This window comes from Diabrotica undecimpunctata, chromosome 1 (genome assembly GCF_040954645.1).
Source record: "Diabrotica undecimpunctata isolate CICGRU chromosome 1, icDiaUnde3, whole genome shotgun sequence".
NCBI classification, from domain to species: domain Eukaryota; kingdom Metazoa; phylum Arthropoda; class Insecta; order Coleoptera; family Chrysomelidae; genus Diabrotica; species Diabrotica undecimpunctata.
Window position 1 is genome coordinate 165,008,271 of NC_092803.1, and position 16,177 is coordinate 165,024,447.

At 31.9% G+C, this 16,177-nt stretch overlaps 1 protein-coding gene across 2 annotated transcripts in view; it reads left to right on the top strand.

Moving 5' to 3' along the window:
- Positions 1-1,623: 1,623 nt before the first annotated feature.
- The window catches only part of LOC140432508 (uncharacterized), an 83,423-nt gene continuing 68,869 nt past the window's right edge, over positions 1,624-16,177 (top strand). The window contains exon 1 of one of the 2 annotated variants that reach the window (XM_072520434.1): positions 1,624-2,007. In XM_072520434.1, the coding sequence (XP_072376535.1) occupies positions 1,845-2,007 (163 nt within the window). In that variant the 5' untranslated portion in view covers positions 1,624-1,844. The remainder of the gene's footprint in view (positions 2,008-16,177) is intronic. The other variant, XM_072520433.1, reaches the window with a different exon arrangement.

The following is a 16,177-nucleotide window of genomic DNA, read 5'->3' on the forward strand; positions in this document are numbered from 1 at the left end:
GAGAAATATTTGAAGTCCCGTAATGACGGTTACTATTTCTATAAGAGGTGCGAAGTGTTACCGCAGCTCGGCCACCGAGTGAGAAGTAATTCCAAGCCCACTTGGGGCTTTTATTTACTTCTGAACATCAGTGGAACGCTGTATCAGTTCGACACAATCTGAAATACCTATAAGACAACCTGTCTTTCCCTATCTCAAAGATCGTGTATATCTGGCCAAGGAACGTTCTCTCCGAGCTGCTAGCCGGCTTCTACGAGGTAATTATAAGTCCGTTGCCAGACTTTTCTTTACCTCGACAAAAGGTAGGTCGTAAGTCAACAATCGCCAGCTCTTGTACCTCTTGTGATTCGAATGATCTTGTAGCTACACGGCTTCGTATTAATTCAAGCACTAAAGAGCTTTGGAATCGTCTTCGCTTCGACGTCTTCTTAGATCGAAGAAATGTTCACTCATGTAATAATAAAACGCAGAATCGTAGTAAAGGTACTCGGCCAAAAAGGTCTAGCAGGGGCTAGTGATGTAGACAACTAGATCCCGATCGGAAGATGTGCTGCCATTTTATACACAATTTAGCAGCCATCTTCCTCCAGGAGGCCAATAACAACGCAGTTAATAAAACTGTTTGTGATTGGCCGGCCAGAGTGACAATCTGCGTCGTGATTGGCCACTTCTGGCGACAAGCGACAAGTAATAAGGAACATGGTTAATGGTCCTTGGTATATCAGAAATGTCTACCTCTACAAGGAATTTAACATCAGGGCCATCCAGTTCCTTGATAACAATGGGTTAAAAAGACGACTCAAATGAAGCAAACCATTTGATTTATTTTAAGTCTTAACTAGTGCATATTTGTTAGATAAAATAAGAGGACACCACAGGGTTACGCTTTTAGAATTTAAGTATCATTTAGTAATTTAAATCAAAGAAGAATTGATAATTGATCAACTATGACCAGATTTCAGCGATTTACATACTGTTTAGGTCCTTAATAAAAAAATATTTATCTTACACCCATTCTTATAAAGTAAACTTTGCAAAGTTCTTGTTTGAGAACAAGAAAAAATTAACGTTGGTGCAAAACAAAAGACTGACAGTTGAATTTGACATTTCCATTATATTAGCTTGGAAATAGTTTAAAAAATATTACATAAAATAAGTATCACTGTCTGAGAATACATAGTTATTAATAAATAAAAAAACTTAATTCATCAACTAGAAAGCTGGCGTTCATTTAAGAAATATTTTTATATCTTATAAATAAAAAATAACAGCCTTGACCTAACGTTCTGAAAATCTATATTTATTAATAAATTAAAAGTTGTGCATAATTTATCATCCTAAATCTGTTCATTAGGAACCCTATTATTATTAGTAGTACATATTTCGCTAGACTTCGAGAAATGTGCGTCGACACCAAAATATTTTAATTCAGTTTAGGTAAAAAATAAATTTAGGATTCAGTGTTTTGTTTAAAATATAAATTTTAGTTTTCGGATGACTTGATTTCGCCAACCAGAATTTGTTTCTCGCGATAATAAAACCAATGCTGCTCGGTCTATTGGCAGGGAGGCGACTTTATTCAAACACTGTTGGTATATTACAGGAAAACACGGAAACCCATACGTCGACTATACGATATACATTTCAATTGATTCTATTGTGAACAAGTGTTTGACTACTAACGATCGTTGCTTTATTTTTTAATTATCTCGGAATTGCTCTTCAATGATAAACAATAAAAACTTATTTATTTATTAACCGTCTTAATATTTTTCTTGCGTGTGGGATTAGTTGTTTGATCTGATCGTTTCTGGTATTGCGAAAAGTGCTCTTAGTGGTGCAAAATGTTCAATAAAAAAAGATCGGAGTCAAGGAAGAGTGCCAGGTTTTGTAGATTGGACGAATTGGTATTGCCAAATTCCAAGCTGAAGTTTTGTCCGGACCAATTGCAAAATTTGAATTACATTATTAATAAGAGGTTGCAGCAAAATATATCTACAGGGACAGGTATGAGGAAGAATTTTTTAATTGCACTAAATATTTATTTGCCTTTATTACACTTATCTTATATTTTTTAATAAATACTACTTAATTTAGTTAACATTTTCAAAGCATAATAAAATTTTCTTACACAAAACCCTATACATTGTAATTAATATACAATGAGAATTAAATACAATTATTGTGAAATTGAAACTATGTAATCCACAAATATTAAAACCAGTGGTATATTGTACTCCATAATTTTCCCCTTTAATTCCTTATAGGATTTGTAAATGGTGATTGGTACCATATCCTTACCTTAATTTTGCATGTAGTGTAGTATGTGTAGTTGATATAGCTCTAGCTTTAGACTGATGGTAATATTTCTCGTATAAACTATATATATATATATATATATATATATATATATATATATATATATATAACTTTATGAAGTTTCTTGAATTAATATAAAATTAGTATTTCTTGGATTTTTTTAACCTAATCCCGAGAAATACTAATTTTATATTATATATATATACAGGGTGAGTCATGAGGAACTTTACATACTTCTACCATATGTAGAGTCTCTTAGGGAGCATATCATGTGGTCACTAAAAAATGTCAACTCCTCTTCTTTATTAATTAACAGGGTGATTTGTGTAATTGACCATTTATTTCATTTTACTGTAGTGTTTATACGGCTCATTTGATTTTTTTAATTTTTGCATGATACAGTACACTACTATCAAGCATTCGACTGGTATTAGATAAACTAAAAAATTCCAGGACTGGCTTTGGAAAAATTAATTTAGGGATTCGTATTAAATATTACACCCTGTATATATATATTTTTTAATGCAATAAGTGATTTTCAAACTACATAAATAGCCAATGAAAACGACATATACGACAATGTTGTCGCACTTTTATTAAATTTTTAGTGAACGATCAAATCTTACCAAAAATAGAACAACCATAATGAAGTATCAAATTATAAGGTAATTAATTTAAACAAATATTATAAATTTCAAACATTTTAATTGAAATGATAAACTGAGTCACTGCACAACAAAAAACAGTAACTACTAACAATAACAAAGAACAATTTAAAAAAAAACTAAAAATATGTACGTAGTTATGAAAAACCCATAAATTAGAACTGGAAAAGATACAATAATGGTAACAAAATAAAAATAATTTAAAACAGATTTTCGAAATGGAACCCTGCAGCCTGTACACATTTTTGTTGCCGAATTGTTAATTGACGTATTGAATTACGGATACTCTGGGGATCGTTTCTAATAGTATTACAACAATGTATAATTCTATCAATTAATTGTTGTCGGTTATTAATATTCACTGCGTAAACTAGTTGCTTCAATAGTCCCCAAATATGGTAATCAACGGGATTGAAATCAGGGGATCTTGAAGGCCACGAAATAGGACCTGCACGTCCTATCCACCTGTTGCCATAAACATTATTGAGATGTTGTCTCACTGCCAGTAAAAAGTGTGGGGGTGCCCCATCATGCTGAAAATACATCCCTCGGATAGCAACGTTCGCGTTGGCAAGCAAATTCGGCAAAATATTTTGTAGAAAGTTCAAATAGATCTGCCCTGTTAAAGGACCATCAAAAAAGTGAGGACCTACTAATTGGTTATTTATGACACCAATCCACACGTTAACCGAAAACCTTAACTGAGAACGACGTTCTCGAATAGCATGGGGATTTTCTTCTGCCCACACATGTGAATTTCGTGAATTATTTATCCCGTCTCTGGTAAATTGGGCTTCATCTGTAAATAGTGTCCTGTATAGCGTTGGTCGATTATTGTTAATCCATCTACAAAATTCCAACCTATCGATCTCATCTCCAGCATGTAGTCGCTGAACCATTTGAATGTGATATGGGTATAGATTATTTTTTTGTAAGACTCTACTTACTTTTGATTAAGTAACATTGAGTTCCCGACTTACTTGTCTAGTCTTATTGTAGGGTTCACAGTAACGGCGTCCATAATGTCATCTTCCTGCGCTTCATCTACATGTCGCTCTGTTGTTCCACTAGGAAAAATGCCATTTTCTCGCAAATAATTAAAAACTGACCCAAATGTTGGATGACTGGGAGTTCGACGATTAGGAAATCTCCTGCGATATTCTCTACTAGCAGCCCTACCATTCCCATTACAGAATCCATAAACAAATATTATGTCTGCATATTCTGTGGTCGAAGACTGATGTGGCATTTTGAACGAAAGTAACAAAAGCTCTACCAAAACTAACACAATGTACTTAACGTAGATATGACAGAAGAAATATGTATTCTTGTACACATAAATAACAATTGATAATGACAATAATGACAATGGGTATAAAATATCAAGAAACGTCAAACGGTCAACGCCAACCTTCATTTTAAACTTTTTTAGATTTATTTTTATTTGGTACAGTTGATGCAATGTATTATTATTTGACATAAAATTTTAATCATTTACAATCAACAAAAACTAACACATACAAGAGGTTTGACTTTTTAATCAATTTAATTTATTATTTATTGAAAATAATGCCCCAATACGATCTATGAGTAAAAATTTAAAATTGAAAAACAATTGATTCCATCGTAGAGATAATACAAAGTGACAGTAAAGATGTTAATTTTCTACGTATTAGATTATGTTGTAGGAACTCATTTTAATTAAAATGTTTGAAATTTATAGCATTTGTTTAAATTAATACCTTATAATTTGATACTTCATTATGGTTGTTCTATTTTTGGTAAGATTTGATCGTTCACTAAAAATTTAATAAAAGTGCAACAACATTGTCGCATATGTCGTTTTCATTGGCTATTTATGTAGTTTGAAAATCACTTATTGCATTAAAAAAAAATTATACAGGGTGTAATATTTAATACGAATGAATCCCTAAATTAATTTTTCCAAAGCCAGTCCTTGAATTTTTTAGTTTAGCTAATACCAGTCGAATGCTTGATAGTAGTGTACTGTATCATGCAAAAATTTAAAAAATCAAATGAGCCATATAAACACTACAGTAAAATGAAATAAATGGTCAATTACACAAATCACCCTGTTAATTAATAAAGAAGAGGAGTTGACAATTTTAGTGGCCACATGATATGCTCCCTGAGGGACTCTACATATGGTAGAAGTATGTAAAGTTCCTCATGACTCACCCTGTATATATATATATACATATATTATATATATATTATATAGATACAATGGCTCACAGCTTAAATGATGCAGTCCCTACTCATTAAAACTAGCTTGTGTCAGTGGCTCAATATTTATTAGAAAAAAAATAATTACAAACTTAAATTAAATTACTATAAGTCTTATTAAGCTATTTTTTGAGTTTTAAGTATACCATACTTAAATAGAAATTAGTATTTAATTATTTTATGTATGATTTTGATATCACAGCTAAAATGAGGCAAACTTTAAAAGAAGAAATTTAATGAAGAAAACCAACTCATCGCATTGAAAAATGATTGCTAATATTTTGTAGGTCCTCCTTCATTATCAACTACAGCCTGCAGTCGTCTAGGCATTGATTCTATTTCATCGGGGGCCTATTTACTTTACTTTTTCATGTCTACCACAAAATTTTCAATAACATTCAAATCTGGTGACAGGGCTGGTGTTTTGAAGGCATTTCGGCAACTATAAAGGAACCAAGTACGAAACCGATATGATTTGTGTTTTGAATCGTGGTCCCGATAAAACTGGTTATTGTTATTGATACCTAATTTTTGAGCACTAGCGGCGAGATGCTACCTTATTATATCCAAATTCATATATTGGTTCATATTCCCTTCAATAAAACGTAAGTTAGCTACTCCTCCAGACGACATACACCCCCTCATCATCACTGCACCTCCATCTTGCTTTACCGTAGCTTTCATTTTTTAATTTGAGTTCTTCATTCGGCTTTCTCCACACCGATATTTTTCTATCGGACATAAACAAGTTTATTTTGGTTTCATCAGAAAATATTACTGAATTCCAAAAGTTCAAATTTTTGTTAATATGCTCCTGGCGAATACCAATCTCATACGCATATTTCTTTGGCTAATAAAAGGTTTATTTCTAACAGTTCGACCATCTAGATTATTCTTTCATAATATCCGTCTAATTGTTTCGGGTTTATATCCTTTTTCAAACTGTCTTTCTGCCTCATCTCGCAAATTTGATGCACTTTTTTAGGATTATTTGCTATTTCTCTGACAATCTGTCTTTCCTCACGTTCGGTAAAAATCTTATTTGCAACTAACCTTGATTTATTTTCAACTCTATTTTCATTTCGGCAACGTTCAATAATGTGCTAAACTATTGATGAAGATTTATTTATCATTTTGGATGCATCTTTGGCTATATCCGTTTCTATGGTGAGCAGTAATTAAATTTCTTTTACAAATCGTAGTTGGGTGACCCATTCTTAAATAATTTTGATATTTGCCGATTAAATACTTTGAAATGTCAAATTAAACATAAAAATAACTGCAACGCCTACTTCGCAAATTTTAAATTGATAAGTTGTGTAATGCTTCATCTTATCTGCATCATTTTATCTGTGACATCAAACTCATGCATAAACTAATTAAATATTTATTGTTATTTAAGTATGGTATATTTTAAACCCAACAATAGCTTATGCTATTTTAGAAGACTTACTGTAATTTAATTTGAGTATGTAATCTTTTTCTAATAAATATTGAGGCATTGACACAAGCTAGTTTTATTGAGTAGCACCTACATCATTAGCTTTGAGGCACTGTATGTATATATATCAGGTCTGACTTACGGTCTTAGTCAAACCCCGAAATAAATTACATTTTTGACCTTTGACTAAAGAATTTTCGTCAAACCTAGGAGAATTTGGTCAGGCAAACGTCGAAACTTAATTTCATGAAATCGGAGTTTGACCAGTCAAACTCCGATCGGCTACTAAAACGTTATAATTTTTTAACATTTTTAATACACACGGTTTAATAAAATGTAATTTTTTAATTTTAATGTTTATTCTTTTTAATTTGTCTTAATTAAAAAAATAGTCTTTATTCTGACATGGTAAGGCATTATGACATTTAGAATTGCACAATACGTTAGACCATGCAATAAGCGTGCTGTCAGCGCACACAACGTGTACAACTTGTGCTCAACCTGGCATGCACCAAGTGAGCTGCGTACACAGCAGAACAACCTATTACAAATTATGCACGTATGTGTACCAGAGCTGAAGAAGTAATCTCAATTGTTGAACAACTTTATTCTGGGCCTGAAAAAATCTATAACATCTTTATAAAATAAAAATCTTGAAAAATCAAAATGTTGGATTTAAGACATTTTCTTCAATTATTAGTTTGATAGTTTGATTTGGCTAAGTAAATAAATTTTATTTTAGCTCAAAGATAGGAAATGGGAATACCTGGACCGTGATCGTTAAGCCTTAGTATGAAACAAGATACTTCAATCGGAGGAGAACTGAGGATTCAAATACTGACAAAGCCCCTGAACCGTCGTCATTAAAAGAGGAATAAAATTATTCAACAATAATTGAGATTATTCTTTAGATTCAGTTTGTCGTATTTACCAAAAAGATAGCTCAGTACATACGTGCATATATTTATAATCAGATTGTACATGTTGAGTGCGCTGACAGCACACTTGGTGCATAATATGAAGGCTTCGAAAGTAAAGTTACATGCGTGCGTTGTGCACAGACAGAAAATATAAAAATAAATAAAGAGACGACGATTGAAGGTCTTCATGCTCAAGCTAATGTTATGACACAAGTTTATATAGAGCAGAGACGAAATACAGAACGATAAACACACTTTTTTCGAGGAATCAAATAAAAGAAAGCAAAGATCATTTTCTTAATTTCGAAGATGCCCGATTTCCTGTCAGACGTTCGGCTGTCTCCAAGAGAAATCAGTGCAAAAGATTCCACATTTGGGGGACAGGCTTTAAAAACTGCCACTGAAATAAAAAAATACTTTTCAATATTATGTAAATATTAAAGGTCTAATATATTGTGCCATTTTAAATGTCTCACCATGTCAGAATAAAGACTAATTTTTTATTATGATGTTTTAAACCTATGCTAACAAATTATGACGTTTTAATACCTGATCGGAGTTTGACTGGTTAAACTCCGATTTCGTATTAGTCTCTCCTAGGTTTGACGAAAATTCTTCAGTTAAGGCCGGAAAATCAGCCTGTCTCATGCATACGTTTTTTGCATATTCCTGTAATTTGGGGGATATATCTTGATAAAAATCAGAACCTTTCTAATTTTCATTGGAGGATAAGTTTTTCGATATTTTCGGTGTCTACTCTCATAACATGTTCACAATATTTTAATTGTTTGATATTAGCTGTACTGGAGAGCCATTTGAAATAGCCTTTAGTTTATTTAAAATTTAATTATTTATCCTGTGGTTGATCCACAAAATTCGTAACGTTCTTCTCCAACAGAACATTTCAGGGGCTTCTATCTTTCTTCTCTTCGCTTATCGTAGGGTTCAAGATTCACATTCGTATGCCAGCATTGTGAATGGGCCAATTTTGGTGATTTTTTCTACGGCGACTTTTGCTAGATCACATCTACATCTGATTTCATTCTGTAATGACCCTGTGTTTGTAATCAATCAGTCAACTACTGACCAAAGATTTAACTTTTGTTTTCAACGATACATATTAAATAATTGTGGACACAGTATACATACTTGTCTAACACCTCGTTTTGGATGGAGTTCGTTTGAGAGTGTATTAAGCACTTTAACTGTTTCAGTAGTGTGTTCGTGTAGTTCAGTTATAAGCGAAATTAGGTGCTGTGGTACTTCTTTTAGTATCTGCAATAAGTATTACCATTCGACCCTGTCGAACGCTTTGCGATAATCTACAATACAAATGCATAGTGGAATATTAAATTCCCTAGATTTTTCTATTAATTGTCTTATGTTCAGTAGGTGTTTTCGAGTACCTCTACCTTTGATAAATCTGTAGAAAATTTGTAGGAAAGTTTTCAGTCTCTCATTGATTATGTGTAGCATTATTTGTTGTCATGTGAGATAATTCTATAATTGTCGCATTTACAGAAGCTGCCTTTTTATGTTTTGTCGTTGTTGTATATTTTGTCCAGTCCTCAGGTCATTGCTTGGAATGCCAGATTTCGTTAGAGAGCAAGTGAAGTAATTTTATTTTGGTTTACTCTGTGGCTTTGAGTATTTTTGCTAGTATCATATCTGGATCTAATGCTTTGTTATCTATACTTAAAATGCAACGATCATATAAGTTGAATGGCAATAAATAGTGTACTAAAGATGGCAAGAGACCGTTCTCTCTATCTCTCTATCAAGGGAAAGACCACGAAAACGATTTTACGACAACTTACTGACTGCAAGTACACTGAAAAACAGACACTTTCTTGTCGATATAAAAAGAAGAAGAAGACGAAGAATTCACTTTCAACGATGCAAAAACGAAAATTGTGATAAATCAATTATTGACTGTGGTAATATTCAAAATACCCTAAATACAATTTGAATAGTTTCAAAAATGAATTCACTTTTCAATGAATTTCAATTTGAATGAATTAACAAGATGCTCATTTAAAATCAGAATAACGAACAAATTAGTGGAAACACCAAAAAAAAAAAAAAAAACTCCGGAGGAAAAATACACGAAACCTGAATATTTGCACGCTGCTACTATGAAAGCATTAGGGGAAGAAGAGAAAACAAATATACGGAATTAAAAACCCTATTGGTAGACAAATGAGACAGACAACATAATTAGAGAGAAAATACACTGTTATGAAAAATAATAGGAACACCAAGGGATAGAAAACTATGACAGATACAATTATGAAACAAAAAAAGCAGTGAAGAAGGCTAAAAATAAATTCTACAAAATGTAGTGAGATTGGCAGACTCCTCGGAAAGTCAGGAGCTGCCTGGAAAACAATTACTTATTACATTAAAAATTGAGACAAAAAGAGGTTTTGACAATTTTGATCCGATTGAACTATTAGACTTGAAGAAATATTACAAATATTTTACTGAGAATAGGAAGAATTTTTTCGGTGTGAGATATTAAATAGACATAACGGATGCCGTACTAAGGTATCTAACAACTGATGAAATAAAAAGAGCAATAAAATGTATGAAAAATAAGCACCTTGCCCTAGAGGTTTACATATAGAGTTACTAAAAAATTAACCACAAGTAGTAATAAAAACCCTATGTGATATTCAACATAGGAAAGATTCAGAAAGAATGAAAAATAGCAAATATAGATTCGATATATAAAAAGGGTGACAAGCATTATATTGTATTATTAGTAGACTATAGAAGAATTTTAAGAAATCGACTAGAAGAAGAAATGACAGATCTAGAAGAGAAGGGTAGATTTTCAGATAATAGGTCTTGTACAGATAATTTATTCTGTCTCAGACAACTTATCGAGAAAACTAAAGAACTTGATAATGAACTACAGTTAATATTTATTGACCTAAACACAGCCCTATGATAGCTTACCCCTGAATAAGTTGTGGCTTGCCAAGAAACAGCAAAATATCTTACTAGCTTATGCTAACGCTGTAAAAGAATTCTACGAAGGCAACTTTAGCTTTGTAAGAACACGAAACGGCTGCTCAAAAATGTTTCCAGTTAATAAAGGACTAAGACATGATTGCTGCATGTCACCAACTCCTTGCAATTCTATGCATGAGTGAGTGAATGTGAGTTCGAATTGAGATTAGACTAATCTAAGTTCTTTTATTTGGGGACGACAAGATCAACGTTGCTTAAGCTGAGGAAGACGCAAACAACAAGATAAGATAAGAAAATTACTTGAATAATATCCAAAATGGAGTCTGGAAATTAATGCTTAAAAAACTGAGTATCTCACAATAGAAAACGTGATACAAAGAATACAAAACCGATGCAGGGAGCATTAAAAGAAGACAAAGTTGACTTGGGATTTCAGTTAAATGAAGATGGAAATTATAATGCAGATAAACAAAACAAAAAAAAAACAAAAACGGGTGGCAGTCTACTGCCGGTAGAAGTTATACTTCTATACACGCGTACGCCGTTACAAATTTATATGGGGGTCAATCTACACAATCATTACATATGTAATGCTATAGGTAAGAGAGAGCACAAAGAGAAACAGAATTAGGTATATAGTTATATAGTGCATCGTTTGCTGTATATAAACAACATTTGACTTGTAATAGGAGTATAGTAAATGAAGGATTGAATCAATATTATGATAAAAATGTATATTTTTATTTTCATATATGTATGAAAGGAGTTGAACACAAAAAGAATTTTTTACACATACTCTGCAGTAAAATTCATTGGTTATTTTGTTATTAATATAAATATACAATACAATACACTGCAACATAATTCAATATAATAATACAATACAATTTAAAATGCAATATTCATAAGTATTTAAGAATGACAATATACATAACTTACTTAAGTATGTTTAATTTACCATGATAATAATATTAATAAAAAAATAATAATAATATTAAATATATTTACAAAAGGAACATTTTTATTCTCGGGGTAGAAAGAGAGGGAAAATATATCTTCTGTCTCTCTCTTACCTATATCTTACATATGTAATGATTTTGTCGATTCACTTCCGTACAAATGTCCAACGTCGAACGCGCGTATAGAAGTATAACTTGTACGTACAAAAAAAATGTTTGTGGAAAATAAAAAACCAACAACAACGATTATGTTGTAAATTTTCATTTTATTTTAAAATTTCGCATTTTTGCGTATATTACATATATTTAATAAGATTAACATTGGGCTTTTCAATATTTCAAAAAAATAAATTCGTATTGGGATTCGAACTCACATATACCAGCGTATGAACAAAACACGCAAAAAATTTGCCAATCAGACATAACAGTAATGTATTTTTTCAAAATTGACAGTTCTCGGTCATACATTCTTGAGAGAGAAACAGAGAGAAAATATATTTTTTCTCTCTCTCTTACCTATATCTTACAAATGTAATGATTTTGCCGATTCACTCCCGTACAAATTTCCAACGTCGAAAGCGCGTATAGAAGTATAACTTCAAAAAGAATTGATAAAGCAAGACATAAAGCATAACAAGAAAGTTACATTCCCTACTATGAAATAAAATTTGCCAAATGAAATAAAGAAAAAATTATTCAGATTGTTTGTAGAAAGAACATACGGAGCAGAAGTGTGGACATCATCAGAAGAGAATAAAAAAATATGATTCAAACAGAGTTTTATAGAAGGTGTTATCAAGTTAAATTATAAGATCGTGTCAGAAATGCAGAAATTCAGAATAGAATGGGTATAGAAAACGAGGTTAGTAGACACGATTGATCGAAACAACTGTCCTGGTATAGCCGCACGAGGAGACAAGCAAGACCCAACCTATGAGACATGTTCACCCCTAAGAATTACGTTCGGGTGTAACAATTCATTGGAGTGAGGTGTATTAACTCGAGTAACAACAGGTGTTACTCCATCGCGCTCCAATGCTCCAGACCATTTCTTTTCCCCTTATTACACTCTGATGGCTGCACCGTACTGACGACGACCACTAGTCAGAAATACGTATATACAGTGGCCTTCCATCTTGTACACATATTTTATTATAGTTTTTTTCCCTTGTTGCAAGCTAAACTCTAATTTCACTATTTGGGAGAGTGAGTCATCGTTTGAAGGCGTAGAAGTGGGGAAAGACGTATGAAAATCCAGTGGCGTACACTCACTTTTATTTCAACGTTAATTATATTATATTGTTTAAATATTATTGTTCAAAACAGGCCACACTATATATATCTGTAGGTTTTTACTGAAGTTTCCATCTCTATATCCAAAGACCGTTTTCAAAGATATAAATTATAGTTATATTTATTTTATTTGTTTATTATTATATATTTATATAGTCTTATATTATTTTCTTTTTTTTTCTTAACTTTAAAAACGGTCTCTGTACTAGAGATCGAAACGTCAGTAAAATAAACATGTAAATAGATGTATTGTGGCTTATTTCCAACATTCTCCCTAAAAATACGGAATGCCACAAGCAAAAAGCCACAGAAAAATAAATATTGCTATCATTTGTATATTTGAAAACGATCTCTTTATATAGAGATCGAAACGTCAGTAAATTAAACATTTCAATTAAATATATTGTTACTTATTCCCAACATTATTTATAAATATACAGAACGGCAAGCAAAAAGCCATAGAAAAATAAATATTACTATCACTTGTATATTTGAAAACGATGTCTTTATATAGAGATCGAAAAATCAGTAAATTAAACCTATAAATAAATATTTTGTGGCTTATTCCATACAGTCTCCTAAAAATACAGAATGCCACAAACGAAAAGCTATAAAAAACAAGTAATTTTGCAGAAAGCTTACTGATGCCACCAGGCTGTCGCGGAAGTTACGCTAAAACGTCTTTTGAAGTGACCCGTCCTTAAAGAGTTACACAATGAAATTTTTTTAAAACAAATTTTAAGACAGTTTCCACACCACCCGAGAGGTATGTCTTGTGGCGCGTCACTTTTTTTTAAATGGGTGTTCGCCAAGAGCCATATTGTCCCATTAAATAAAATAAACAAAACACTTAAACAGTATAAAACAAAACAAAATAAAATCCTATAAAATAAAATAAAATTCTATAAAAACAAAATAAAAATAATTTTGGATGTAACAAAACATTGTACTATTCTATTTAAATACAAACACTATATACACTTACTATGTTCTTCTCGTTTTTTTTTTGTTTTTGGTTTTTTTATGCTGATGCCTACTAAACTATTAGAAAATATTATTCGTTGTCTAAATCTGAAGATGAAGTGCTGCTATCGCTGTCATTATCTTCACCTGGTGTAATTATAATTGGCTCTAGTAAAACTTTGACATAAGTGTCAAGTTCCCACACACGATATTCTTCTTTAATTATGTGGCCTATACATTTAGCCCATTTCTCTGGAGTTACATGGAGGATTGCTTGAATCAAAAGTTCCTTAACTTCGTTTAATTTGAGCGTTTTGTTATTGCGTGCTTCTTTTCCTTTCACTTGCCCCCAGATAAGTTCAATAGGATTAAGTTCGCAATGATAAGGTGGTAGACGTAGAACTTTGACACCATAATCTTTTGCAGTTTCATCCACAACATATTTAAGATATTTACTTTTCCTTAACCGTGCAATGTCAAGTAGTTGAATTTTGAGCATTGATTCTTCGTATGCAATCCCCTTTTCTGTAAGCCATTCTTGAATTCTCCCTTTCCGCCATGCCGTCGTGGGTAATTGTTCTAGTCTGTGGCTATGATATGGCGCATTGTCCATAACAACCACAGACCCAGATTCCAATTTCGGTAAGATTCTCTTAAACCAGCGCTTAAATACTTCGGAAGTCATTTCTTTATGATAATCACCTGTTTTTTTCGACTCAAATTGAAGCAAACCATCATCAAAGAACCCTGTATCACTTCCTATATGGGTGATGATTAAACGCCGTCCCTTTCCTGATGGAGCTTTTAATCCTGTAGACCAGCCTTCTATAAATGCTTCACGTTTACTTTTGACATTTAAATCTTGCTAAACTTTTCCAACTGTATGACCTTCGTTAATCCAGGTTTCATCCAAATAATATATTTTGCATCCAGTGCTGCGAATTTTTCGTATTTCTTCTAAATATTTTCTTCTCCACAGAATAATTTCATTTTTTTCTAATAGCATAATTTTTCTGTTGCGTTTTACATATCGAAAGTTCATTTCGCGCAGGGTTCTGATTAAGACCCTATGAGATATCTTGGGTAAAGAGTCATCGTTTTTGAGCTCTTGAGAAATTTTTTTTCGTGTTGGAATTTCACTCCGAAAATAAAATGAATGAATTTTTCGACGTATAATATTCCTTGTCTCGTCATCGAAAACAATGCTTTTCCTACCTCTAGTTTTACCTTTTTCTTACTTTTTATTTTCCGATGTATTTTTAAGTACACGATAAATACAGCTAACGGATACTTTTGTTAAACTGCTACAAATGTCGACCGCTTGGCTAACATTTAATGCCATTTTTCTGCCGACAATTCCTTCATAAACGTTTCGTATCATTACCTTCTCTTCGGACGTTATCATTTTCCGTCTCTTTTGCGGCTTTTCATTTTTGGAATCAACATCAGAATTTTGCTGTCTTCTCTTGGAACAACTAGGTTTTTCGTCCATTGTATTTCAATAATCTGTGTATATACTATACATACAATAATTTTAACAATTCTGTATAAGAATATAACTAAAAATTTACTATAAAACGACAAACTATAACACTCTTATTATCAATAACACGTTTTATCAATACTACAATACAGTATTGTTAAAACAGTATTGACAACAATAAGTTTACAAACTTATCACATAAAATATACTCACAAAATACACTACCCATAGAAACGCCCATGTAAAAGAACCATTCCTCCGGCGAAAAAATAATAAAAACTAGTTTTATGGCATATCTGGGTCCGAATTGTAAAACGGAATTTCCTCGCTAATTCCAACATTGCCAAACGATTGAAAAATAATGTTTTAAAATATCGATTTTTATTTTATAAATTTAAATATATAACGAAACGGAACATAAATAAAATTTATTTCATTACAATTTTGTGCTTAATTTTTACTATTGAAAAAATGTTTTTTTGTATTTTTATGACGGTAATAATCGCTGCGTGGAAGAATACAGGTTTTGTATGACCATAATTACTACTTGTGAACAAGAATTGGCTACACTGTACGACAACTTCTGGTCAAGTCTACTATAGAGAAGCTCAAATAAATATATTACTTTATATATTCTGTAATTTCTTATGAGGAAACGCAAATTGCAATCGAGAAAACAGGCAGTTTTCGAGGGCCGCTGTGTACATTTAAATTTGAGGATATTCGGCGTTTAAACTATGAAATCACTCTTCTGAATTGAGGGTTTCTACTATATACCGATACCTACTAACTTTATTTTGCTATTAACTCGCGTTAACGTTTTCTTAAATGTGTAAACTTTAAATCAGCGTTTAAAATATAAATTAAATGTAAACGACAAAACAATCTGAAACCTTCATAAACTACACACT